The sequence below is a fragment of the Diadema setosum genome, chromosome 17, assembly GCF_964275005.1.
Source record: "Diadema setosum chromosome 17, eeDiaSeto1, whole genome shotgun sequence".
NCBI classification, from domain to species: Eukaryota; Metazoa; Echinodermata; class Echinoidea; order Diadematoida; family Diadematidae; genus Diadema; species Diadema setosum.
The window spans coordinates 10,625,575-10,653,505 of NC_092701.1; the positions used below are offsets into that span (position 1 = coordinate 10,625,575).

The 27,931-nt window shown below is 38.0% G+C and overlaps 1 protein-coding gene across 1 annotated transcript in view; it reads right to left on the reverse strand.

Annotated features, from left to right (window-relative positions):
* Nucleotides 1–27,931, reverse strand: part of LOC140240971 (A.superbus venom factor 1-like) — a 78,582-nt gene that overhangs the window by 20,282 nt on the left and 30,369 nt on the right. Inside the window, exons 18-28 of the mRNA XM_072320744.1 lie at nt 22,346–22,488; nt 21,560–21,702; nt 20,859–21,087; nt 19,129–19,341; nt 17,964–18,072; nt 17,457–17,558; nt 16,597–16,785; nt 14,805–14,880; nt 3,852–4,011; nt 1,230–1,316; nt 510–693 (exon numbers count right to left, since the gene is read on the reverse strand). Coding sequence (XP_072176845.1) covers nt 510–693; nt 1,230–1,316; nt 3,852–4,011; nt 14,805–14,880; nt 16,597–16,785; nt 17,457–17,558; nt 17,964–18,072; nt 19,129–19,341; nt 20,859–21,087; nt 21,560–21,702; nt 22,346–22,488 — 1,635 coding nt within the window. The remainder of the gene's footprint in view (nt 1–509; nt 694–1,229; nt 1,317–3,851; nt 4,012–14,804; nt 14,881–16,596; nt 16,786–17,456; nt 17,559–17,963; nt 18,073–19,128; nt 19,342–20,858; nt 21,088–21,559; nt 21,703–22,345; nt 22,489–27,931) is intronic.

The following is a 27,931-nucleotide window of genomic DNA, read 5'->3' on the forward strand; positions in this document are numbered from 1 at the left end:
TGGACATTAATGACCAAGACATTGTGTGAGATACACTTGTTTATACGTACATTCACAATGAGTTCTTCATTGTCAAAGCTGGCGATATCTAATACATACTGTATAAGGCGCTTAGAGGTCATAAGTTCGCAATTTAGATGGGATATCCCTAGGGGCCTATACACATGCGATAAGAGGTAAGTGTACTCCCTTTAGAACAATACATTAAAATTTTAACAAGTGACGCGGAAAAGATAGCAAAACATAGTTTCCCCAGAGCAAACAATTCTTTTGAATTTCATTTACACAACCTATTCAGTAACAAAAAACAAACAAACAAACAAACAAATGTATGACCTAGACAAAAAAAAAGAACAACTAATTTTCTCTTGTAGATAGGATCGAACCCATGTTCTATTATGAAGTAGACACAGAACTATTTCCTCTTGTAGAAATGTTCTAACCCATTTTCAGTTATCGTTGGTATTTTTTTTTTTCACATAGGCCGTTCGTAACCCTATACTGCTTACCTTCAACAGACCTTGCACTCTCTTTCAGTCTATCATTTGCGTCTTCGGCAGTACCACTGCCCGCCAATGCAAGCGCAAAGGCGACTATGGCCTTGTCATACACCCTTTCAATTTCTGGAATCTTCCCCTCCAAGAAACGGACAGCACCACTAATCGCCTGGTCTATTTCAGCCATATCTTCTGCCTGTGAAAGTGTTGAAAAAATGCTATTATATCAGTAGTTTTCTTTCCTTTTTAACAGTGAAGAAATGATAACGCCAATGATAATAGAAATGATGTTGAAACACTAATGAAAGATCCGGCCCCATGCATTGGCCAAGTGGCAACCGGTTCCCGCCAGTAAGAAACTTTTTATCATTCAGTGATATCGTCCATAATCAATACTACTGCGATTTTGTACTGAAACTGATTGCGACCTTTAATACAGAGCATATTCGGATAAATTTCCTGAGTCTTTGCTCTCAGTTGTTATATGACAAAATGAAAATAGCTTTATTTCTTTTGTTTCACCCTTAATCATGAGGACCAACTCGATTTAAGGGTGAGAAGGTGGAGAATGAAATGATAATTCAAAATAGACCCTACAAAGTAATCATTCGTGAACTACACGAACAGCATCGTCATTGATCGTTTAATAATGGAAACGAAACATATAGAAAGTATAGACTATCTTATAATAAAAGTATACACGAAAGGAAGAAAAATTGCTTGGATTCTTACCGGAGTGGTAGGTTCCAGAAACGCTCTGGTTTCCAGGAGGGAAATCAGAACAAAGGCAGTCATAGATACTGGGCCTGTGACAGCACCCTGTGTAAAAGAAAAATGTTTTTACTTAATTTTACCAAATGCATTTCCGATAAGAGAATTTCAACAATATTGCCATGTCTTTTTGTTTTGTGGTTCTTTTTTTTTTGTTGGGTATAAACATAGACGCCTATGAATAATGTTTGATTTGATTTCATTTGATTTGATTTATTTTCTGTGTGCCATTTTTTCAAGCTCATAAATTTTGTGAAATTTCATTAACATTGTACAAAATAACAGTAGTATGAATATTTCAACAATCATCATTTTCATCTATTATAAAATACATTTGTAATAATTCCATTACCTGAGTTGCATCTTATTTGTACACAGAACGATTGCCAAGAATAGGCAAAAAGCTTGACTGTTTGTCACCCGAAAACGAACAACATTACAGTGAAGAAAAACAAAGGTATCCAACATGATGCTCGTGGAATAAAGTTTGAAGAGAGAGAGAAAGAAAGAAAGAAAGAGAGAGAAAGAAAGAAAGAGAAAGACAGAAAGAGAGGGGGAGGTGGAGGGGAGGGGAGGCGGAGGCGGAGGGGATGAAAACCTCCCGTTTCTAATCTCGCCAGATCAACTAATTATATACCTATAGACACATAAAAACATGCACATAATTATACTCATAAGTTATAGACAATTTTGGTAATTCATTATTTAAAGATCTTATGACACAATGATAATGTTAATTTAAAGAAAATACGTTGGTGTCTTCAGCAGAAGCTACGAAATGTAATAATCTTGATGCACTAGGTAAACACAACAGTGGCGCAACTATTGACCCTCGCGGTACACCACATTTATTTTTTACCTAATCCCATAAGCTTTAGTGTTTGAATAACCCATTAGATGAATAAGGACACAGCAGGTCCTATTTCCATGCCAAATACGAGGGCCACAGCATAATTCTCAGAACGTTTGTACGCTTCAGATTTTTTTTTTTTTTTTTTTTTTTTAGCTGGGCTTGAGGCATTAGTGGTTTTTTTTTGTTTGTTTGTTTGTTTTTTTCGATTAAAGGGATTATTTTGAAGAACGAGACTTTAAAGTAATAAGAATTATTTCGTGGAGGTAAAAATTTGGCAATAACATGATCTAAAAACAATCAACGACACTTGATAAACAGCATTATAAAACGGGTTCAAGAATGTAGCCAATTGGAAGCGCTGAAATGAGTCACGTGTGCGCACATTATTTTCTTACTAACATGCACGGCCGTGCGAAAAGGGTGCAACGAAAAGTCATAACAGCACGGCGTGCATAATTGCAGAGAAAGCGTATAGTACCAGTAACTGCTCAGTCACTGACGTCACAATGTTTACACTAGCAGTGCGCACTCAATCGGTTGTTACAAGCGCGTCGCGCGCTACTATACGCGCTGTCAATCCTGTAAACAACTTCTAGTTCGGGCTGCCAGCCGGCCTTTCTTGTGCATAACATGTGGCGTACGTATACTCTTATACGTACAGTACTTATATGTGCGGGATTTCCGAGTGAGACGTGCGTAAATGTTTGGGACGAACATCTTCGGACATCTTGACTTTTGAGCGAGTGCTACATGTAACGGACTGGTATTGACCCACAAAGGTACATGAAAAATGCTGTTAGTTTTCGACCCATTTTATAAATCAAATAATACACAGGTTTAAGTTCGTGACGTTAGTGGAGATGCAGCTCACTCTATGTAGTGTAACATGCACTCGGCTTCTCCTCGTGCATGTTTCACAATTGTAAATACCCTCGAGTGCGCTACATCTCCACTAACGCACTCTCACCTGTGTATATATTTGTATAACAACAACTTCAAAGACAGTGCGTCTCAGGTGACGTGCGTAATACGCTTGAGGACCGCGTGCTGTCCATTTGCTTTGTACAGGATTAGCGCGCACTTTCCTGTCTTATGATTGATGAAAACCTCAAACAGTCAAAAATGCGCAGCTTGAACTCCCAAGTTCATTGACCCTTACCTGCCAAAACATCGAAAATCCTTCAAAAAATCCATTAAAAAATCCGGATCACTACCAAAGTTTAATCATCTGTTCCTTGTGTCATTCTCAACCTTCCCTCCTAGTTTAATCCAAATCTGTGCAAAACTTTTTGCGCACGGACAAACTAACAAATCAAAGGTAAATGAAAACATAACCTCCTCCCTTGGTGGAGGTAACAAACAGAGAACAAACGGAGGGATTGATTATCATCACGTCTGTTTGTTTGTTTGTTTGTTTTTTTTTAAGTAGGAGAATATTGCGAAAGTGTATTGTAAAAATTTGAAGAACAGGAGCCCGATTTATAAACATACATGTGTATTCAATAGTCACTGCAACGACTATAATAAATCATACACCCTTAAAATGTAGATATAGACCTGGTACAAATATTTGAAAAAATTGCCGGACAATTCTCACTTGATTGTTTTATAATGACTATGACAAGAAGATTATAAAGACTATCATCATGGAGATAACATTCATCATATTTTGTGTTTGTCAAGTTGTGCTGCGCTCACTCCACATTTTATGTTTTGAAATACTGACTTACAATCATTTCTTTGTGTATGACACGATGATTCTCTTCAAAAGAGCCATCATCAATCTGGTTTTCTCTGATCAACCACTTGACGCTCCCAAGAACATGCCCCGGGTCCACTCGCGTAAACTGGCTTGCCTGACTGAACACTTTCAATACGAAAGCGGTGAGCCTGTAAAGCAAGAAACAAAAAAAAAACATTCTGAAACCAGTTCGGTTATATAAGGCAGGGCCAGCGGAACATTTTTTCCAGCTTGTGTTTGTTGTATGTGTGCCTGAAGAGGGGGGGGGGGGGGTGAGGAGGAGGAGGGGAGTGGAATTCTTTGGTTAGATTTAGGGTCAGCTACTTTTTGTTTAAGATGCTTCCTCTCTTTCCGCTTGAGCATAATGTGGATGTTCCAGATTGACCAGTAATCTGATTTTGTATGTTGCATTAATTTTAGAGTAACTACTTGTATGATCATTAAACTAATACTAGTCTGGGTGCCAAAGGTTGAACCATGTTTTACCGTCCACCCAATGTTTTTTGATGGTTTTACCGTATTTCGGGGGTGCTGAATCCGAATCTGGATGATGAAACTCTTGCATCCTTGAGGGTTTTGACATATTCAAGATGGCCGTCAAAATGGCCGCCCAAACCGGAAATTCCTATGTATTTCCTTCTAAATGTTGAGAAATTGAAAACAATTGATAGTTTTACCATATTTCGAGGGTGCTGAATCCGAATCTGGCTGATGCGACTCTTGCATCCTTGAGGATATTGAGATATTCAAGATGGCCGCCAAAATGGCCGCCGAAACCGGAAATTCCCATGTTCCTTCTAAATGGTGAGAAATTGAAAACAATTGATGGTTTTACCCTATTTCGAGGGTGCTGAATCCAAATCTGGATGATGCAACTTTTGCATCCTTGAGGGTTTTGAGATATTCAAGATGGCCGTCAAAATGGCCGCCCAAACCGGAAATTCCTATATATTCCCTTTTAAATGGTGAGAAATTGAAAACAAGTGATGGTCTTACCCTATTTCGATGGTGCTGAATTCGAATCTGGATGATGCAACTCTTGCATCCTTGAGGGTTTTTGAGATATTCAAGATGGCCGCCAAAATGGCCGCCCAAACCGGAAATTCCTATGTATTTCCCTCTTAAAGGACAAGTTCACCTTCATAAACATAAGGATTGAGAGAATGCAGCAATATTAGTAGAACACATCAGTGAAAGTTTGAGGAAACTTGGACAATCGATGCAAAAGTTATGAATTTTTAAAATTTTTGTGTTGGAACTGCTGGATGAGGAGACTACTACAGCTTGTGAGTCATATGCGTATAACAGTATAAAGAAAATGTAAAGAAAATTCAACATATTTTCACATTTTTCGCATAATAAAAGAGCACTTGACTTGCCTCTTTCTAAAGGCAGGGGGAATTATAATTATTACCCCTAACAGGTTTTATGTCGGGGAATGTCAAGGGAATCAAGGGAATGTGTACTTTTTTCAAAAGATGAAATTTTGTGAAATTCTCTTTGTATTTTCCTTATATTGTTGTACGCATGTGACATCTAAGTTATTCACACAATGCAGTAGTCTTCTCATCCAGTGGTTACTGCATCAAAACTTCAAAAATTCATAACTTTTGAACGGATTGTCCGATTTTCCTCAAACTTTCAATGATGTGTTCTGCTAATATTGCTACATTCTCTCAATCCTTATGTTTATGAAGGTGAACTTGTCCTTTATTGATGAGTAATTGAAAACAATTGATAGTTCGAAGCTATTTCGATGGTGGTGAATCCGAATCAGGATGATTTAACTCTTGCATTGTTAAGGATTCTGAGATATTCAAGATGGCCGCCAAAATGGCCGCCAAAACCGAAAATTCCCCTGTATTTCCTTCTAAATGGTGAGAAATTGAAAAACTGTTGATGGTTTTACCCTAGTTCGAGGGTGCTGGATCAGAATTTTGATAAAACTTTTGTATCCTTAAGGGTTTTGAGATAATAAAGATGGAAACCAAAATGACCGCCAAAAATGGAAACTCACATGTAGACCCCCTTTTTCCTTCTAAATGGTGTAAAATTGAAAACAAATTGATGGTTTTACCCTATTTTGAGTTTGCTGAATTTGAAGCTGCAGGATACAGCTGATGGTTTTGAGATGATAAAGATGGCCGCCAAAGTGGCCCCCAAATGGCCGTCAAAAACGGAAATTCCAATGTAGGCCCCCTAATTCGTTCTAAATGGTGTAAAATTGAAAACAATTGGTGGTTTTACCCTATTTTGTGGGTGCTGAATCCGAACCTGGTTGATGTAACTATGTGTTTTGGGGGTTTTGAGAATTCCAAGATGACCGCCAAACTAACTGTCAATATTGAAATTTTTGAGACCCTATTCAGCACCCTCGACTTTTTGTTGTTGCCATTCTTGCATTCCTTAGGGTTTTCGGATGTCCAAGATGACCGCCAAAATAATTGGCAGAAATTGAAATTCCAATGTTAATATTTTTTTTTCTAAATGGTGAAAATTTGAAAATAAATTGGTCTCACCCCATTTCGAGGGTGCTGAAGGTTTTGAGATATTTACAAATGCCCTGTATAAACGAAAATCATATTCCTTGATATTTTCTTATAAATTGTGAAATATTGTGCTATAACGTGAAGCGAGGGATTAAAAGCAATAATCCGTATTCTTGAATACAACTCGGTTGAGCAAATTTGTCAAATCAGCCAACAATAATGGCATCCAAAATGACTGTCACAATGGTATTGTAATATACTGAGATATTCCGATATGTCTCAAACGGAACTTTAACACGTAATGGAAAGAAAAATGATATTGACATCATACTGAAACGTACAAACACAAAGATAAGACCGAAATCTTTTTTTATGCACAATTGTTATAAAGTAATGCCTGTGGTAGCCAATAAGGGCTCCGTAGACTGATGTGAAGTTAATCCTTTTTGGCTATAAGAGTAATATCAAATTATGGCCTGCTGGTACTTGGTGTTGAAATTTGTCTTGTATCCTAATGAGTCTCGCCGCGTACTCTATGAAACTTGTGGCATATAAATACGTCACTATATGAAGAGCTTGCTTCCAAAAGGCGCTAAATCCAATTTTTATCGAACTCCATCTTTCGCATGATTCGAACAGATCTTTGTCATGTGCATATGAGGCACTAAAAATTTAATCAAAATTGTTTGAGGAATTATGAAAAAATCAAACATGAAATTCACGCTTTCAACCAAAAGGCGCTAAATCCATTTTTGCTTTCAACCAAAAGGCGCTATATCCATTTTCTCTATTCCGGTCTCTGATTGGTCAGAGCACGCCAGCTAGGGGTGCTCTGACCAATGAGAACATGCAACACGTACTATTACATGCAGCGATACTGCACTACATAGTTCAATGGCAATTCTTCACGGTCATGGATCACTACCACTGTTGTCTGTAGTGCTGTACAGAACCATGGCTATCAGTCGAAAGTACATGACAGTTTCATAATGGATGAAAGACCCAAGACTGCCGGTGATCTAAAAAGTGGTACGAAAAGTGGAAAAATGAAACAGTGTTGAAGAAATGCAAGGCTAAGCAGTGGAAATACAGCTGTGAAAGGTGAGTTTACTTATCTGTACGACGCCCAGATTAAGTCAGTCCCATATGTGCATCTTGGTGTTGGGACCGAGATGGGCATCATACTCTACTTTGAACATGTTGAGTTGATTTATGAGCAACGTAGAATGTCAATTTTGGGTTTTATTACAAATCTTATAATCAATCATTCAATGGGATCAATAATCTGCTGGGAAAATTGTGAAATGGGCCCCACCATTCACCGCCACCACAAACAGGGCTCGTCGTGCATCAATGTAAATTATGTATTTTACGTGTTGGCTACCCACCAGCTAAATGTTTACCTGTAAATTTACAAGGCTGTAGTGTAGAGCTCTAACGTTAGAGCTCTATTAAATGTTAGTACTATATACAGCTGTAATATGTTTTAGTAAATCAAACCTTTTGATCTACGGGTTCTGCTCGACGATGCAATACCAAGCAAGGTAAATTTACTACTACTAGCAATGACTAGAGTCTAGGCCTATACTAGTAGCTACTACCAGATATTATAGGGTGGACTTACAGCAACAGGGCTGCGTGTGTATATTCACAGGGTAAATTTACCGGTACTTTTTGGCGATGCAATACCAAGCAAGGTAAATTACCAGTAGGCCTACTACTAACGTATAGGGTGGACTTACAGCAACAGCGCTGTGTGTGTATAAACAGGGTACTTTTCGGCGATGCAATGCCAAGCAAGGTAAATTACTACTAACGTTACTAACATAGGGTGGACTTACAGCAACAGGGCTGCGTGTGTATAAACAGGCGAGCCGCTGTGAACCAATCCTGACATGCAGTGGTGGGGCCTATTTAACAAGTATGCCGTTAGTTTAGCGTAGGGTTGTATACCTATGGTAAGAATAATCAAGGGTCATGAGGAAGTCTTTCCAAGGATAGAATGAAGGGCAAAATCGTGAAATCGGCCCCACAGCAGTGTGCTTGCACTCGTGCATTTAGCAATTAAGCAAGGTTAGGTTAGGGTTTAAGGTTAGGTTTGGGTTGTACTTATAGTTGAATTGGCTGTGGAATTAGTCGAGGGACATTAGGTAGTCTTTCCAAGAATAAAATATTAAGACCAGAGAAAAAAAAAAAAACGGGAGAAAGGGAGGACTATGCTGTGGAAATCGGCCCGCCTCTGTATCAATTGCTCGTAAACACCGTTTGGTGGGGCCGCATTCACAAGTATTATACTGTGGAAGAAAGCCCCAACGCAGTGCTTATGTACCAATGAACGCCACACGGTGGGGCTGAATTCGCGAGTATAAACAGGCGAGCCGCTGTAGTATTAGTACCGACACGCAGTGGTGGGGCCTACTTCACGAGTATGCCAAATGAAGTGTATTGCTACATTGTATGCAGTGGAAACTGGTCCTGTTGCTGTATCAATCATGCATATTAAAGTGTCGTTTGGTGGGGCCACATACCTCAGTATTAGCCCTGTATTGTGCAAGAAAGCACCATATTGAACACCACATGGTGGGGATGTAACAGGTACGTAAGCTGCCGTATTATTTAGTACTGATGATAGACAGTGTTGGGGTCCATTTCACAAGTATGTCACTAATTATCTGTTGAAGGAACTGTAATCAATAAATGAAGTTACCTTGACTCATTTTCTCAGTTAAGTTTTCTGTAGATCTACAGCGTGTAACTATTCAAGTCAGTCTATACAGTACTGCTTATGCTGTGTTGCAATGGTAATGACCTGGTTACCTACTTTTCTAACTGTTCGAATTGGTCTATGCAGCACGGGTGCATTGCCCTGGTAATGATAGAATTAGATAGAGCCTGTCTAATATTCACTGATGGATCTTATAATCCTGATATGATTGCATTAGTGTTTTTTTTTTATGGTTGTATTAAACATTAAAAAATTATGTTAAAAAATCTGTAAATCAAACTAGTCCCTTTCTTTTTGGTCTTTTAGTAGAGTAAGTGTTGCTCCAAATCACTATGGCTGTCTAGAAGCTATTGAGAAATGTATAAAAATTGGAAGTTTGAGGTTGTGTTTGCTACTCGTGGACAGATATTCTAAGCCATCAGTATTAATTACTTTTGATTGAATTCTCTTATTCTTCTCTCAATTCAGGTTAATGGCAAATCATCCTTGGAAGTCATACAACCTACAGCATATCTGCAAGCAGCAAGTGTCACTGAGCTGGCAAGACACCCAACGACCTGCCCAACTCCTCCTCACGCCCAATACATATGTCCCCCCAGGAGCAAACCTCCCAAGGAGGGAGTGGGTGTCATTAAATCGGATTCGAACCCGAGTTGGGCGTTTCAACGCAGCCGTGCATCGGTGGGAGCTACGCCCGTCAGCAGCCTGCCAGTGTGGTGCACCAGAACAGACTGCTCAACACATCTTGAGTGAGTGCCCTGATCTCCGCCCTCCTGACAACATGGACCTGACACACCCTAATCCTGAGACTGTAACTTGGCTACAACATCTGAGGGACGTTATTTAGCTGCCGCTGCCTCATACGCAAGAAGAAGAAGAAGCGCACGTCGATGACATTTACCATGCCTTATACCAGGAGGGTGACAGGATGCATTCATAGCAGTACATGAAAGGCCAAGATTTCTTAAGTGAATCAGAGGATTGCGAGAAATCACAGAGCTTATCGTTCATTTCTGAGCTCATGCGTACTGAACCAGACAACGGAACCATCACAGTGGTCTTAATCTCATTGAATGCTGAATCAAGCTTTCTTGAGTACGCCGGTAGGTGCAATACGTCGTACTTCGAGTGGCTGTGTGTTTTTGACATCATTGAACGTAAGCTGAGAGGAGGAGAAAACATCCCTGGAAAACAACATCAAGGTGATATTGCGTGCATTGAGGCGGTGGACAGGAATTGGGTGAGGGGCTGACCTAGTGGCCCGTGCTTTGAATGACTTCCTTGATATTGAATACAGTGGACATCTCAGGCAATTAGGATAAAGCAACAGCAGTGGCCACCAATGATGAAGGGAACTCTGACTCGAGCTTATGGCAAGACATTATGATTCCTAGGGCAGGCACTTTAACTAGTTGAGATATTCTGCCATGGACTTGATGGTATGCATTTCATGCGGTAAACCTCCTGTTTTGGCTGTAAATGACTCAATTTTTACTTTTTAGAAATGAACATGGTAAGAAGACAAAAAAAGACATTGTGATTCACAGTACAGATGCCTAGATGTAGGCCTTATTGCTGTTGACTTACCTATAAACAAAGAGTTTTGTCCACAGATGTGCTTTCATGTGCATCTGTTGCCTTCTTAATAAGTACTACAGTTTTAGCAAATTGACATTTTTTTTTTTTTTAAACAGATGTTTGGTTAGTCCAAATCAAAAAGCCTCCAGCAAAGCCTTGCGATGCTTTCTTAGTATTAATAGGTAAAGCATACAATGTGAGGGCTTATCATAGTGATTTGTTTTCATGTCTGTTGCAGTCAGATTTCTGCATGACAACCTGTATTTTATTTTCACCTGAAGTAAATACTATCAGTCAACATGATTTCACAATCTCTGCAAGTCCTCACTTTCCTTGAGTCACTGTACCTTCTGTATAGACTTCATGATATTCAGTGCAAAGTGTCATTAGGAGATCAAAGTATTTTATTTGTTGTTGTTGTTGCTGCTGCAGTTGTATTTTGCATGTGTGGAATGTATAATGAATAGGTGTACAGTATGCTGCTATTATGAGTAAAATTAAAAGCAGCATGCTGGGAAATATTTCACATTTTGATGTGTGTGTGTTTTGGTGCATTTGTGTGTATATGGGTGTGTGTTTGGGTGTGTGTGTGTGTGTGTGGGTGTGTGTGTGTGTGGGTATGTGTGGCTACTGTGATGTAAATTTATGTAGTTCTCTAGTATTTACCTGGATTGCACATTAATGACATTCCCTAATACCAATGTTATTGAACAACTCAAAAGTATTTCTTCCAAAAGGCGCTAAATCCATGATTTCTTCCAAAAGGCGCTAAATCCGAAAAAAATCTGAAATATAAAAATTCATAAAAAATAAATGGTGTGTGCAGGATTTTTTTAATGTGCATTTTTATTACCTACTGTGATGGCTCTTCCACTAGGAGCATAGACCTAATGAATAAACAAGCTGTAATATGTGTAATTAAAAAACATCAATTTACTCGAAAGTAGCCGGAATGGATTTAGCGCCTTTTGGTTGCAAGCTCTTCATATATGGTTGCATCCATGACCACTATAGTAGATATCAATATAAGGGTAATTTCAAAAGCACTCTGCGTGATTATGATATTCGTAAGTACTGGACTATCAACTATTACCTTACATGTTGTCGTTTGTTTGTTTGTTTGTTTGTTTGTTTTTACTGCGCGTTACCTGTGATTTTTCCATCCCTCCTGTGTATATATGATATCGTCGCTTGGGCGACAAGCCCTGTATCTGAAATTTTAGTGAAAATGACTTTTTTAAATAAACAGTCAGATAATCAGTTAATGATGTCCTGTCCAAACCTTAGCTATCTTACCCCAAAAATGAAGCTACCATGGCATGTCAAAGGAAAAGTTCTCTCATTGTTATAGTGCTTTGGCTGCCATGTTTGTTTGCTTTTTTTCTCTCTCTCCTGAACATGTGACGTTTTGTAGATACGAGGTATGTCGCCCCATTTATTATATATGATATTACATCATATTGAAGAAAAATTTGAAGCAGAACTATAGAAACTTCCGACTCTTGTCTTCAACAATGTCATCAAGACCACCAATATAAACCAATTAACCAATGTGAGTGTTCATGGATGAAACGATTAAAACTGTTCATGGATTAAAACAGGTAATGTTGGGAATCTCAGTAAACTTCTCTACATCACTATCACAATATGATCGAGATGGGTATGTCTTGTCCACTGATTGTTAGTGTTCAAAACATATCCATGATATGTAGATGAAACAGCGTAATCTTTCAAATATTCAACCGCATCTGTAGTCTTGCAGGATTCATTCCTGGCACAGCTGTATCTTACAAACTCCAAGATATCCGGTTAAGCTGATTTCACAGTACAGAAAGTTCAAACTGGGAAGTACAATATGCGTTCGTTTATGAGCAGAGTATGGTTGGGTTTAGATTTTGCCATTGACGAAAACCTGAAATAGGGTAAACCCATCAATTGTTATCAATTTCTAACCATTCCGGCGAGCATTTTGGCGGCTATCTTGAATATCTCCAAACTCTCAATAATGCAAGGGTGGTATCGTCCAGATTCGCATTCAGCACAGTGATCGAAATAGGGTAGAATCATCAATAAAATTGTTCTCAATTACGAAACATTAAAATTGAAATACGTGGAAATTTCCGGTTTTGGCGGCCATTTTGAAATCGGAATAGGATAGAACCATCAATTGTTCTCAATTTTGAACCATTGAGAATGAAATTCGTGAGCATTTCCGGTTTTTGCGGCCATTTTTGCGGCCATCTTGAATATCTCAAAATCCTCAAGGATGCAGGAGATGCATCATCCAGATTCCGATTCAGCACCCTCCAAACAGGGTAAAACAATCAATTGTTTTTCAATTTCTTACCATTTAGAAGGAAATACATCGGCATTTTTGGTTTATTTGGCGGTCATTTCGGCGGCCACTTTGGCGGTCATCTTGAATATCTCAAAATCCTCAACGATGCAAGAGTTGCATCATCCAGATTTGGATTCAGCACCCTCAAAATAGAGTAAAGCATCAATTGTTTGCAATTTCTCACCATTGAGAATGAAATACGTGAGAATTTTCCGTTTTGGCGGCCATTTTGGTGGCCATCTTGAATATCTCAAAATCCTCAAGGATGCAGGAGTCGCATCAGCCTGATTCGGATTCAGCACCCTCCAAACAGGGTAAAACCATCAATTGTTTTCAATTTCTCACCATTTAGAAGGAAATACATCGGAATTTCTAGTTTTAACTGGCGGTTATTTCGGCGGCCAATTTGGCGGCCATCTTGAATATCTCAAAACCCTCAAGGATGCAAGAGTTGCATCATCCAGATTCGGATTCAGCACCATCGAAATAGGGTAAGACCATCACTTGTTTTCAATTTCTCACCATTTAAAAGGGAATATATAGGAATTTCCGGTTTCGGCGGCCATTTTGGCGGCCATCTTGAATATCTCAAAATCCTCAAGGATGCAGGAGTTACATTATCCAGATTTGGATTCAGCACCCTCGAAATAGGGTAAAACCATCAATTGTTCTCAATTTCTCACCATTGGGAAGGAAATACATGGGAATTTCCGGTTTGGGCGGCCATTTTGGCGGCCATCTTGAATATCTCAAAATCCTCAAGGATGCAGGAGTTGCATCATCCAGATTCGGATTCAGCACCCTCGAAATAGGGCAAACCCATCAAAAAACATTGGGTGGACGGTAAAACAAGGTTAGGCCAAAAAAGTGGCTTTGGCACCCAAACTAAACCGCTTCAAATTATGCATCAATACTACAAGTTGACGGCGGGTGCTGCTTCATGATACCCTGCACATCACTGATGTGGCCAAATCAATGTCATTAATATTTCATAATTATTTTCTACTTTTGTTTCTCGAGATTGCTTGGATACACTCACAAAAACGAAACCTTTCAAACCAAGATTCTTCCAGCGACATAATATGTCAATCATTGCTAAAGTACTAAAATGATTGAGAAAAGACACTGACATGCACTTTTCAATAAACTGAGCATAACGTCTATATGAGAAGGTGATTTCTTTTTATTTTTTGATAAATTTAGTACTTTAGCAATGATTGCTAGATGAGGTCACAGGAAAAATCCTGATTTTTTAAAGATTATTTTGCTTTTTCTTTTTTGCTGTTTTTTAATGTGAGCGTATCCAGGTAATGATCTGAAGTAAGATAGAGGAACAGATGCGATGATATTATGCCACATTATGTAGATATTCCTTTTACCACTCAGGTGACTGTATGACACCACAAGTCAACATTTGCATTGCACAGCTTCTTTGAATATCAGACGCAATTTCCACAAAAGTGTATAATTATCATTATTGTCGGATGTCATGCCGTCTCCAAGGGTTTTCGGTAAATGAATTGGGACATATAGCAGGTAAAGGCATTAGGTCTTCAGAATTGGATGGAATTAAAATAAGGCCGCAGCTAACCGCAGACATATAGAAGTACGACCTATCATCAATCACATGATATTATATCTGATAAGTTTTAAGTTGATTCAATGATTAAAGAATCATATCACAGGGGCGTAGAAATCAGTATAAGCCAAGAAAGGCCTGAAACTTCAAGGTTCTACCTGTTTTGCGACACAGATATATCGTTTGCAGCTACATCTGTAAATCTAATTATGGTTATAATAATGAGTAATCACCATGTACTCCCAGGACGATTAGTAAAAGCAGCGTAGGCACCACTAGATTGGCGGTATCTCAGCTCACGACTAACTCCTAGGTGATCAAGCGACAAAGAACAGTCACATGTTAATCCAACATAAGAAAGAACAGATCAGAACAAAACAAAACAAACATGTAAAGTATAGATCCAGACTACACTGAAAAGGGCACTGTCATACATGATTGTAATACGCGAAAGGCAAATTTTTGAGGAACATTAAATTGGTTTTTATGTAGTTGTTGTTGCTGTTATTGTTATCACGCCGTAAGCTCTAAGATTGACGAAAATTTACAGGAGGCAAAACGCTTGTACTTTTTTATTATTTAGGATTCTAATAGAGTATCCAATTGCTGATTATCGGCACGTTTACATGTTTTCGATGTAAGAAAAGATAACGAATGGCCGGAAGAAGTTTTATGTGCTATATCAGATGAAAATAAATTCTTGAATGCTTGAATAGGTCCGTTTTATTTTCAATTCTGCTCCGTTTGTTCTTCATCACTAGCCAACTCAGTCCTATGAGTTTAGGTTACAAACACCAAAATGGATATTTGTTAATGATGTACGTAATTACTATATTACTATTTTACTCTCTTCCACGTTGTATACGATGCCGAATCCTGGCTATCACTATCTAACAGCTGAATCAAATTCACTGGCTTTTTATAAATGCCATCCTTTACTGATAACCATTTCAAACGGCGCTTTCTTTGAAAGGCTCGATCACAAATACCTTTACGAACTGCTACGAACGCCGTACGAACGATTTTTAGACAATTTAGATCTTCTTAAGAATGCCGTACGAAACCAGCGTTAGTAGACCATTCGTTTACCGTTCGTAAGTTCGTAGCCCGGTCGATGGTCTCGTCCAAGATTTTTTTTTTTAAGTTCGTACGAAACCCTCTCTTCGGAAGGCGGCCGTACGAACGTCGTACGCACATGGTAAAAACTACGCAAGATTTTGTAAGGTCCAGAGACAATACGAGAAGCCTTAAATTCTTACGATGGTAGTAAGAACGCCTGAAGTCGTTCATAGAGGGCTCTTACGTGTTTCGTAAGACCGCCTTACGAATTAAGATTCGTAAGGCGTTCTTACGAACAACTCTTCGAGTTTGTAAGGCGTTCGTACGGGACTCGTAATGCGTACTACACAATTTGTGCAACTGTTGAGTTCTAGGGGGTATAAAGCCAAACGCGCGAAGTTAAAATCCTCACTCTGTTCTAGGTGTTCGAGCAGAAAGCCTCTCTGATAGATATGGGGCCAAAAGGGAAGGCAATCAAAGGGAAAAGGGGGAAGGGGAAGAAAAGAAAGGAGGGAGTTGAGGAGGAAGGGGCGAGAGGGGGAGAGTTGGAGCAATAACCTCCTCCTCGTCTACTTGTAGATGCAGCTGCAGTTGTAGTCTCCTTGGCACTAATGACATCTTAAAGTCTGATGAAAGAATAACTCAAGGCATTCGTATGAAAAACGTACGAATTCTAGGGCCATTGTATAACTGAAAATCATTTCGTTTCTCTAAAAGATCTTAAGTTGTTCTTGCGAATTAAACAGCGTTCGTGCGAAATTCGTAAGAAGGCCGTAAGAATCTGTGCCCCAACTACGAATCTCTACGAACTCCAGAATTCGTACGAACAGTGACATTCGTACGAACGCATCGTTCGTACGAATCTTTGTGACCGTATCTTTAGTTACTGATGTTTTCAGATTAATTAAGATTGTCGGTAAGCTCCAAACTTGACTCTTGTTCAGAAATGCATGCATGTATACTTACCATTTGCTATGTAGTTATATGCTCTCGTTTCCATTTCTCGAGTTTCCTCACCAATAACTCGAAGGTACTTGGAGACGTAGAGCGTGGGACCGAGTCTGATCATGGTCTGTTCCCCACACCCTGTAGGGACCCTTATGAGACCCTCTAGTCCCCTTATTGGATCAGCAGAAATTGTTCCAAGTGGATTAGCTACAGATAAAATACCGTGATGATTTTTTTGATGGCGTGAAGTGACATATGTCAAAAGTTTTGAGAAAACTTGGATACAATAGCAACATGATTAATTCAGCATACATTGTATAATTAATATTTGTACCAAGCTCGACACTGACAATTTTTTCCTCTCTCTCTCTCTCTCTCTCTCTCTCTGATGGTTCGTTTGAGTCACTAAAATCTTTAAATCTTAAATTTGATTTTTTTTTTAATTCTTTTTGTTTTGTATTTGCAAAATCAAAACAATAAAAATGTTCATTTGAGAAAACATGAACTGCATTGCAAGGCGAGTTATGTTAAATCTTTTGTGGTTAATGCAAACTTTGGCAAAGTTAGATTTTGCCAGAAGAATTAGAGACTTACTCGTCTTGAATTGAAAGTGATTCGATTCGTTGCGGTTAAGATAAGAATATAACACACCGAGTGGCATCATAGTGCAGGAATGAGAATAGTGCTCTGTCAAAAGCGAGAATGCAGCATTCACATTCTGTTGCTGCAGGTAAGGTGGAGTAATACGTCCTGCCAGGAGAGCATCCTGGTAGCTCAACTGAACCTGTCAAGATCTTTTATACTGATAGTAATGCACAGTCAGTATCTTGAATCGAAGGATAAATTGACAGAGAAGAAGAAAATGATATATGACTTACCAATCATGCTGACAAGGCACGTCTCGGTATCCATGATGGAATCATGTGGAAGAGACACGTTCATTTTGGAAATTTGACGTCTGTTGATGATGCGCTGGTTAACTGTGAAGTTCATCAAAATTAAATTAAACAATGACGGAATTAGCCCCCCCCCCCCATCTCCATGAACGAACTTGAATCTATACAATCACCAGTGCTGTGTCCTAATGCAAACCATGTATTCTATTGCAATCTAGCGATAATATCTGCGAAGTTTGATTTTTGGTCATGTATTGTAAAGGAAAATTCATTTCAAACTAGAAACATTGAGCCCAAATTTGGATTCACATGAACAAACCTGAAACTATACAGTCACTGAGCCGTACTTGCTCATAAACTCAAGCTGAGCTTTTTTACCCTTGGAAATGAAGAAGAAGATTTGAAAATATTCCTAAGTGTTAGAGCCTTGGGCCCGCTTACATTAATTATTTTTAAAATCACTTTTACAGGTAAGAGAATGACACTTACCGTCGATGTTCCCGGGGGCCTGCGTAGTGACACCGCCTTCCCCATTCACCAGAATTTCGCTTGGGTCAAGGGTCAGAGATCGGACAGAGCTCTTCCGCACTCCTTGAGCCTGATAGAAATAAAGTATTAAGAAAAGATCAGAAACCGGAAATTGTTCTTGCAAAAACCAACATTTCACTGCTAACAATTCAGAGGAAGAGGCTCATTGATTAATTTCGCAGTCTAGTTGCTAGTGAATCAAAGGTAACAGTCATTCTCTAAATCCATTTAAAGTTTGGGAGGGTGTGTACATTCATGAGCACGAAATCATCGTTCACTTCATTGCTCTTGGAGAAAGAGCGATTTAATGCCCGGAAAACAAAAACAAGACAAAAATAAAATAAACGCTTGCTTGTTGGATGATCTCATGAGGAATTGCGTTGTGTTGGTCAATTAAAGGTACTCGTTACTTTTCCCTCTTCAAACTACGAAAAGTTGCGTGGTGTACGATACCGGCGCCACTTATACCCTCTAGAAGACTTAAAACTTATTACCACAATTAAGACTGAATATTTCACCCGTGTGATGCTAAACCTACCCTAAACAAGAGGAATATGCTAACACTCTTCGTCTTGTAGTTCCCTATTATGAATAGAATTTTAATTATACGTTATACTTAATCGCATGATTTAGGAATATTTCAGCATGCATCTACTTTTTTTTTGTGAGTCCAAAACAGTCTTGCTACATCAAAGTAAAATGATGATAACAATAACAACAACGACAATAATAATAATGATAATAATAAGGATAATAATAACCTCTCTCGTTTTTTGCGCGTTGAAAACTATCTTTATCAAGCTGCGTTTTTCACCGAATCCAGCACGGATCACGAAACGGGGTTTTTGCTATGATGCGCCAAAAGAAACCATGTCTGGTTCTGTTACAATATTTTACTTCCTCGTTAATAATTTTGTTACAATATTGATCTTCTACTGTTGATTTTATTGCTCTTGACTTTTACATAAATATAACATTTGGGGTTATTTTGTACCGAATAACTGATTCTTTTAACAGAACCAGATGTGATTCATTTTGGCTTACCATACCAAAAACCCGGCCCATTGCCCGTACCGTGCTCGGTGTAAACGCGTCAATCGTTCCAACTACGACACACACTACCTACCACAACTCGGAGTTTCTTCTCGACCGCATCTATCGCATCGCCAGACCTCGCCTTCGCGTGAACCCTGATCGGGTGCTCGCCAACCTCGATAGGGAGAACAAGGAAGGTCGCGGTGTTGGCATCGTTGCGAGGGACAGTCAAGGTTCGACGTATTGGTCCCCTTGCTCCGCTGCCTGCACATAGACCTTCCGGAACGGTGAAGTTAACATCAACCTTTGGCAGAGAAATGAGATGTTGATGATGGAGAGAGATCGTTTAATCTAGGCCTATGGGTAGAGTTACAGGGCTCACGTTCTCTTTTTGTAAAACACCATTCCATAAGCATTTGATGCTATCATGGAATGGAGGATCCCGAATAGATATTGAACTGAATTGAATCGAATCGAATCGAATCGAATTGAATCGAATCGAATTGAATTGAATTGAATTGTATTGAATTGAATTGAATTGAATCGAAATGAAAAAGATAAGGGATGCTTCAGTTCACTGAAGCTTACTAAACGTTGGCGCACAAGTGCGGACAATTTTTAAATGCTCAATTTGAGTTGAGATAAACGCTTTTTGGATCATTAGAGAGCTATAACTTCAGAGTATTTAAGAAACTAACTTCATGGGGTTTTTTAGAATCTGGATATGAGGGTAGTGGCAAGTCATCACGCGAAGAGCTATAAAAATATGTTAAAAAGTACGGTAGACCATGGTCTGAAGTTTATGTGTACAAGATATGACTGGGTTATACCTTCTTGCGAGTAGTATTGATAACGTGGTGTTGCAATAAGACGCTTAGATGACCACACTGTCAAGTGACCACACGAGCACACACACACACAAGGAAGACCAATTTTGGATAGTATGAGCATGGATCAAAATGCTCTCTTTTGCGAAATTACAGTTAAAATTTACAATTAAAGGTATTCAGCTATCTCTGAAATTGCAAGAAACAAATTGCATGGCTTGCAGCATGTTATTTTATAATATCAGAATTATACTGTTTTGTATAATGGTAATCGCTGTTGTTTCGTAGGTAAATGTAGTTTAATTTGAACTGAATTAAACTATTAAGACAGTTACTAACAAGTTAACACGTAGTATTTTCTTGTGTGCAAAGAACTCCGAGAATTAATTTTTATTGCGTTATACGAAAGCATCATACTTCATTATTATCCTTATCATTAAAATCAAAGCAGTGCAAGAGACAAAATTGTAAAAAGGTCTTACAATGGATATGAAACTTATTTCTTACTTACTTAATCTACTCTCTCATCTCCTCTGTTACTTCTCTGTGGACTGCCTTGATACTTACTAAAAGATTTATAATTCTTATATAGATATGTATAAGGCCCATATGTATCTGTTTAATACAATAAATGAATATTTCAGTGTTTGCTTTTTTTAATATAGTTTTGTTATAATGGTTTGCTGATTTGCTTATTTTTCATTTAATGATAGTTTTTTCATATCACACCAAAATCATTTATCGTCATGGGTCTACATCTTACAAGCTTAGCCTCTCAGTAGGCCCCTTCACACCACATTGTTATGCATTACTCAAGTTATTCATTCTTTCTTTTTTTTCTTTCAATATGGAATGAAATATATTTTTAATAAATGTACTCGAATGCTTTGTGAAATACGAATATTTTTTTCGATCTTTCTGTACAATCGATGATCTATATCAAACACCACTGTATCTGCATTTTGTATACTCTGAGTGCCATTGATATCTGTACCTCTAGCTGTTCCGGCCTGTAGTTGAAAATCGTCACTAACACCTGCATCTGCTCCATCCTAACCACTGAGTACGGCAGGTGAAGCTGGATGAAGAAGTTCTGGAACACTCTGACGGACGATGGGGGTGCCACGCACATCCCGAGAAGTCCTGACACACTGACGGCGGCCATTTCCCATGTGGTTATGCTACTTGGTGCTGATGTTTCGTATGTGAGCGCCGTATTATCACTTGCAGGAAGAGAAAATAAAGGAAGTGACAATGGTAATTGTGTCCATGCATTTACAACCAACACTTGACTTCTTAAAAGCCTCTCCGGTTAACCATTGTTATGCCCTCCCATCCCTTTCAAGAGAGGGGCCTTCCCGGAAAAAAAAAAATAGATGATTGATTCTTCAGTAACACATATTAGATTATGGATTTTAATGTTAAAGCAATGACATGATAATAATCTTTTGAATATCAGTCATTAACGTCATAATTGATGACGTGAAAGTACAGCACAGAAATAAACGAAAAGCTAAAAGATTTTATGGTCACAACATCTACCCGTTTGTTTGAAACAATTCCTTGAAAACAATGTTTTCTGCGTGAATAGATCTGGTTTATTCTCAAAAAGTATTTCCATTACAGTAACAAATAAAGATTACAAACAAAATGAAATTTTAAACAGTGTATAATAAATAATACAACACTCCTTACCCCATTTCCAGGAGCTCAAAAAACCACGTCTCTCTGAAATCTTTCCGAACTTCGGCGTTGGCATTAACCTCCCCTACGTCTTCGTCATCACTCGAACGAAGAACAAAGGTCTGGGTTCGACTTTGGCAGCATAGCCTGAATTCCTGTAATAAATTCCGCATTGTATTAAGTGTTGCATCGCTAACAGCTCCATTATTGTGTGAGCTCGATATCTATAACTGTATCAAACGTCTTTGAAATAAATGATGAAATATCCTTAATGGGCATTATTTCCTCCTCATTACATGAAGTACATTACTCGTCTCATCACTATTAACATTTTTTATTCTTTATTTTTTTTTTATTCCCCTAATTGTTAAGTTTCGTTTCAGGATAAAGGTCAAAAGTCAGGATAAAGTTTTTTGATGCTAAAGAAAATGAGCTTTCTTTTTTTTTTCTATCTTTGCTTTATTTTACATTGTTATCGACGATTATTGTCTCACTCGTGTTGAAATGTGACCGAAGATCTGTTTTCGTAGTTGAAGCATTGACAAACGTTGTTTCCCTTAGGAACTGAATAGAGCACAGTAGCTTGCTTTACTTTGTGTCTGCTTGATGAACTATCAATATTTTCGAAATACCTACACAGGATTGATACAGGCAAAGAAAAATGTAGCGTAATGATGTGTGATAAACTCCGTGTGAGAACACATGTTAAAAAAGAATCATTGCGTGGGATTTGGAGCACTACAACAGTCAGGCTCTAAACTATATAAACAATAAGAAAGAAAAAAGTGAAGTGCTCACCACTCTCTCACTTCGCGTGACCGAGTCACAAGTCCTTTTCAGCAGTTGAGTCAAGAAGGTACAGTCAGGGGTGTTCCCTTCTAACACAGTTCGCAAGCGAGGCCGGTCGGTCATGCACTGTTGAATTTTCGTACTAAAGCACTCTGTAATAGATATTAAGTGGAACAGGAAGAGATGAAGACTACAAATCAACCACATTTAAGGACATTTTTTCCGGGCACGATGTGATTAAATTCTTTAAGATGACACATGACACTTATTTCATTAAAAAAAAAATCAGAATTTGGCTTAAAAAGGCGATTTCGTTCACAACCACACATGCCAATTACAAACGACGATGGTTACATCATCGCTGAATAAGTACCAGTACACTATCATGGCTGCATAAATGGGCAATTCCACGGTAACTGACGTTACGCGTAAGGATTTTCATGAAATTGTTTATGTTGTAGTTTTGTAAATGAAAGCACCCAGGGCTTGTAATTAGTATTGATTAATGAGTTCATGAGAATGAAGAAATAAGTGGAAAGTTTTTCTCTCAAACTGCATTTCTTATCACATAGCAAGTGAAAATGTGTCGGTAACTGACGTTACGGAAAAAGGACATGGGAAATTATGGTGTAGATTTAAATGGAAATATCTCATGTCCCTGACTTCTGAACTTTATGTGTTTAATATGGCAATATACCTAGGTTCTTAGGAACAGGTGTGCAAAATAATGTGCACTTTAGATATTTCCTTTTAGCACCACGCCAATTTCAGTGAAGGCATGCCGGTAACTGACGTTACGCTTACATTTGCCATAGGGTTTACACATGGAAAATCTTGATTAGGAATAGTTTTGTGATATTTTATAATTCTGACCTTTCAGAGTGATTTGTTTGATATGGAATCATACCTTGGTTCATCAATTGCAAATACCCAAATGAAATGAAACATTAGTCCATTTTCTTTGTGTTCTATGAAAACTTAAAGGTAAACATGTCAGTAACTGACGTTACGTAACTGACGTTACACATACTTTTGCTATGGGGTTTACAGAGAACTAATTTATTTAACAGGTTTTATACTGCTGCAGTATACCAGTAAAAATCCCAGGCATTTACTTAGCAACAAATTAAAACAAAATCCAAAGACACAAATGGGGTGGGGCCCTTAGAGGGCAAGCCCCCCCCCCCCCCATGCCATAGCACAGTTGAGCAAAAATAATGTAAATGCACCAGAGGATATTTCTTGACATTTGTCTTAAGATTGAATGCTTATTCAACAGTTATGATTACACAGAGCAATTTAGATTCATCAGTTCCAAGTATAAATATTGACATAACTAAGGGTTGTTGTTGTTGTTTTTAATGAACAGGAAAGTTTCTATGTAGAGTACCCCACCCATAATGCCCTGCAGTACTACACAAAACACGGTTTTTTGTGTGTGAAAAAAAAAAAAAATCTTTCAGGTCATGGGGAAATACAAATAGATAGATTCACAAATATGTATGAAATCTAACTGTGATATATTTCTTCTTCTTTTCTTTATTTTACTCCTTCTCCCTCAGGGCATTGTTAGGGCCACAAATAAAAACATGATCTCCATTATCAATAATGATTTAAATGAATAGTGTTACACTTTTAATATTTTTTTTGTAAAGAAGAAACATGCTTTTTTTTTTTGGTCAAAAGGGCATTATTTGTTTATTCCTTGCTTGAAGGAATGTAATTGTTTTTCTATTCCTTTTCACTGGTATATCAAGGCTTGCAAATATATTCCAGATACCAAGAAATATGACTTTGCAACAAAAGAATTCTAAGATCAGTATAAACGAATCTTCCTGTTCATAATTATCATGTACATGTACGTATTACAGAAATGTCCCTGCATGAATGGAATAAAGTAATCAACAAATATGAACAGTTTTTTATTTTACCCTAGAATCACCTTTCACTTTGAGCAACATCAGTGTTAAACGTTGAGCAACATCGGTGTTAGTTTCAAACAGTAATGACAGTACAAGTGTACATGCCTTATGTCAGGCCATCTTATGTACCATTTCAAGATGTGCCATATTAACTAAACCACACATTTAAGTGCAAGCGAAGAATTGCCTTGAGGTAGAAACTTCACTAAGCTTCCAGAAAAAAAGAAAAATGCTATAATAGCAAAAGTAGTCATTAGTAAAGATTATAAAACTGTTGGTATACAGCTGTACACAAGCTTTTGAATAGAAAAAGGTGGTTACCATGCAACCACATCATTGATTAGGCCTATAAATTAGGTAGCTTTATCATCCCGCAGGACTGTGAATGTACTGTAAAGTAATTTGAGTGCATTATATATTGCATGTGGTAAACCTAAACTTCCAGATGATTTAACCTTAAACTTGTGCTGAACTGAAAATCAAAAGCTCAAGCCCCCCCCCCCCTCTCCCCACCAAAAAAAAAAGATAAATAAATAAATAAGATAAAATGAAAAAAAAAATGTATCCATGGACATACAGTGTACCATGGTGATGGCATCAGTCCCTATCAAAGGGATTGCTGCTCTTTGTTGATAACCTTTGACTTCCCAGATGTATTGAAATGGCCTAAAGTAAAAAAAAAAAAAAAAAATTACCTAAGTTATAATTACTGTCATGGTAACTGACGTTACATACTGGTATATGACGTTTCGGTAACTGACGTTACACATTTTGATGTGTTCATTTGACTCTCCAGTATGCCAACTATCCTTATTTTCTGGTATTGAAAGGAAGGCATATGGGCATACATTAGAAATCCTAAATTACATCATACAGCTCACTTTCTTTGATGAATAAATTTAAAAATTCCTTGTTTTTGGTAACTGACGTTACATCCATCATTGTCGAACTAATTAAAAGTTTTTATAAAATTCTTTAAAGCAACCAGCTTTTTCTTTCTATCATGTGGTAAAAGACTTGTCTGGTAACTGCATACATATAAAATATTGTTGTTTAGAGTACTAGTAAAGTAGATGTACAGAGGGTAAATTATGTGACAATACACTCTTTCTTACCATTGAGTTATAGGCATATTTTGGCAGCCATTTTGAAAATCAAAATGGCCGCTTTTATTGAAAAACATAATGATTCTTAAAACTTCAACTCAAGTATTGTCTGAAAATGTAAGGTGTTTGAAACAAATATCATTTTGAATTTTCGGCATCTGTGTCCTACATACCGTGGAATTGCCCAAATGTATTACACCTGATTAACTGCATTAATTTTCTTTTTGAATGTCACTATAACGTACAATTCCACACATGTGTAAAGGTCCGCATTAATGATGCCCCTTTCATAAATGTCTCCCAAATTATTCCTGGAAGAATAATGTAGACAACTCAACAAAGACTGCAGTCACATAATCTGGAAAAAATTTGCACTGCTTTTCCTAGGAGTTCCCCCCCCCCCCCAAAAAAAAAGAAAGAATCATAAATAGAAATAATGAAAGGTACAAATTTTGTTTGTTGTTTGTTGTTGTTCTTTTTTCATTTCCATCTGAGAAGATGGATGGATAGCCCACATAAGAATTATTATATTCAGCTGCAATAGCTGGTCTTCCAGTGGGTCCAGTTGGGTGTAGGCGGGATCACTTCAAAATAAAAGACTGGCAAAGACGTGTTATCATTGTGACAACTGAACGCCCCCCTCCCCCCCCCCCCCCCAGTCGTGTTGGAATATGGTGACCTTTTGACCCCATCAATTGATCCGCATCATTATGGAATTTCGGTTACAACCTCCAGGTCTGGTAGTGATACTGATTACAATGCGAGGAAAAAAATAATCTCACTGCTCTGGCCCCACTCATGAATTATTTTACGACCAGAAAGAACGGATGTTATCAACATAATTAAGTTTATGAAGGGGTATTGGAGCCTATAGGCTGACTTTTAAACAGAGTAAAATCATGCACATGCGCAGAAAGAGGATAGTTTCATGGAAATCGGATCTAGAAATAGGGAATGTAATGAACCATTGCAGATTCTCATAATTTTCTTGAGTATTAGAATTCACAAATTTACAATTTGGTGAGATGAAAATGTCATGACCTTAAAAAAAGACTTTAAAAGGCACAGGATGTCCACATATTATTTACTGTTTTAGACAAAAAGCATGAAGAGAAACTTAATCTCCCATACCATGCTTGTGTGTGTGTCTGTCTACGTGAGTGCGTGTCCACGTGAGTGCGTGCATGTTCAAATACCAAAGTAATATCAACTTCTTGAGGGGGTCTCTTTAGTATTGTTAAATCGTCGACCGATATTAACATAATTTCTTCCGGTTTTCCTATTTCTTGAACAGGATCTTAAATGATACATTTCTTCAAAATAATAGTAAAATCATAATGTTCGGTAATTTTGCAGAAATTTCTGAATTTTATCGTTTTGCATACAGATTTTATTGTACGTTACAGCAAAGTCAAGGTCATGTTGAATGGATTTTTTTCTTTGTTTTTTAAATTCCAAAAATTACTGCTGTGGTCTATGACCACATCATGATTCAGTATGATCTTTGAAGTAATCTTAGACGTTTGAAGCGGCTTCCCCATGCTAGTGATTCTTCTCTCTCTCTCTCTCTCTCTCTCTCTCTTTTTTGGGGGGGGGAAGATTTCCTCCCACATAGTATATGTGACCCTGCATCAAAAGAACAACAAAAAGTCGCTAGACATTGATATTTAGTTAAGAGCAGATTCTGGAAGAGCAGACTCTAAGCTTTAAGATTATGTAAAATTCAATTTGGACTCTCCTAATATTGGAAAGAAAGGACACACTCTGGAAAATGTGTACGGAGAAAACAGGCTCTAAAGTACAGGGTCTATTCAAGCGCCTGATCTTTACCAAGCCATGCTAGCTGTGGGATGAATGGAACAAAATAACATGATGTTGACCATCGGAGCAACAACAATGAAAGGATAATTAGATTAAGCTGATATTGAAAATTAAAACATTCTGTATATGATTAATGCCAACTTTCAATGCAGTAGCATCGTTTTTTTCAAAAGTTATTAGAGTGGAAAGTAAAGAGTATGGACAGGGCTTTTCAAAAAATGAAGAGGGCTCTATGAGAAACACCGAATCACACTATATTCCACCAAAAAAGTGTTCGAGAAAAACTGATGAAAACACAACTTCCCGTATGTTTTATGATCCCAAACTTTCACAAAATGTAGAAGAAAACTTGTTCTTTCGGAAAATATGAAAAACACAAGATCGGCTAGGTTGACCCATTTCATCTATTTTTAGTCCTCACACAAAATCACTGCGTGCGACTTTCTGTTCGTTTGGTAATCCACGGTCACATAATAGAGATATAAGTCGTCTTCGAATAAATTTCAATACATCACTTTGTAACTTTGCCCTTTATCAGACTGCTCAAACACACCCCTCCCCCCCCCCTTCCCCGAACAAAATAATAGATTTATAAATGGGGGTGGAGGGGGGGGGGAACTGTCGCCCAACAAACCATTTTCTTCACGATGCGTAGGTGTAAAAAAAAAAAAAAAGTTGAAAATTTAACCCCTTCTTGATACAAAATTTACAAAACCCGTGGAGACGATTTTTTTTTTTTTGGGGGG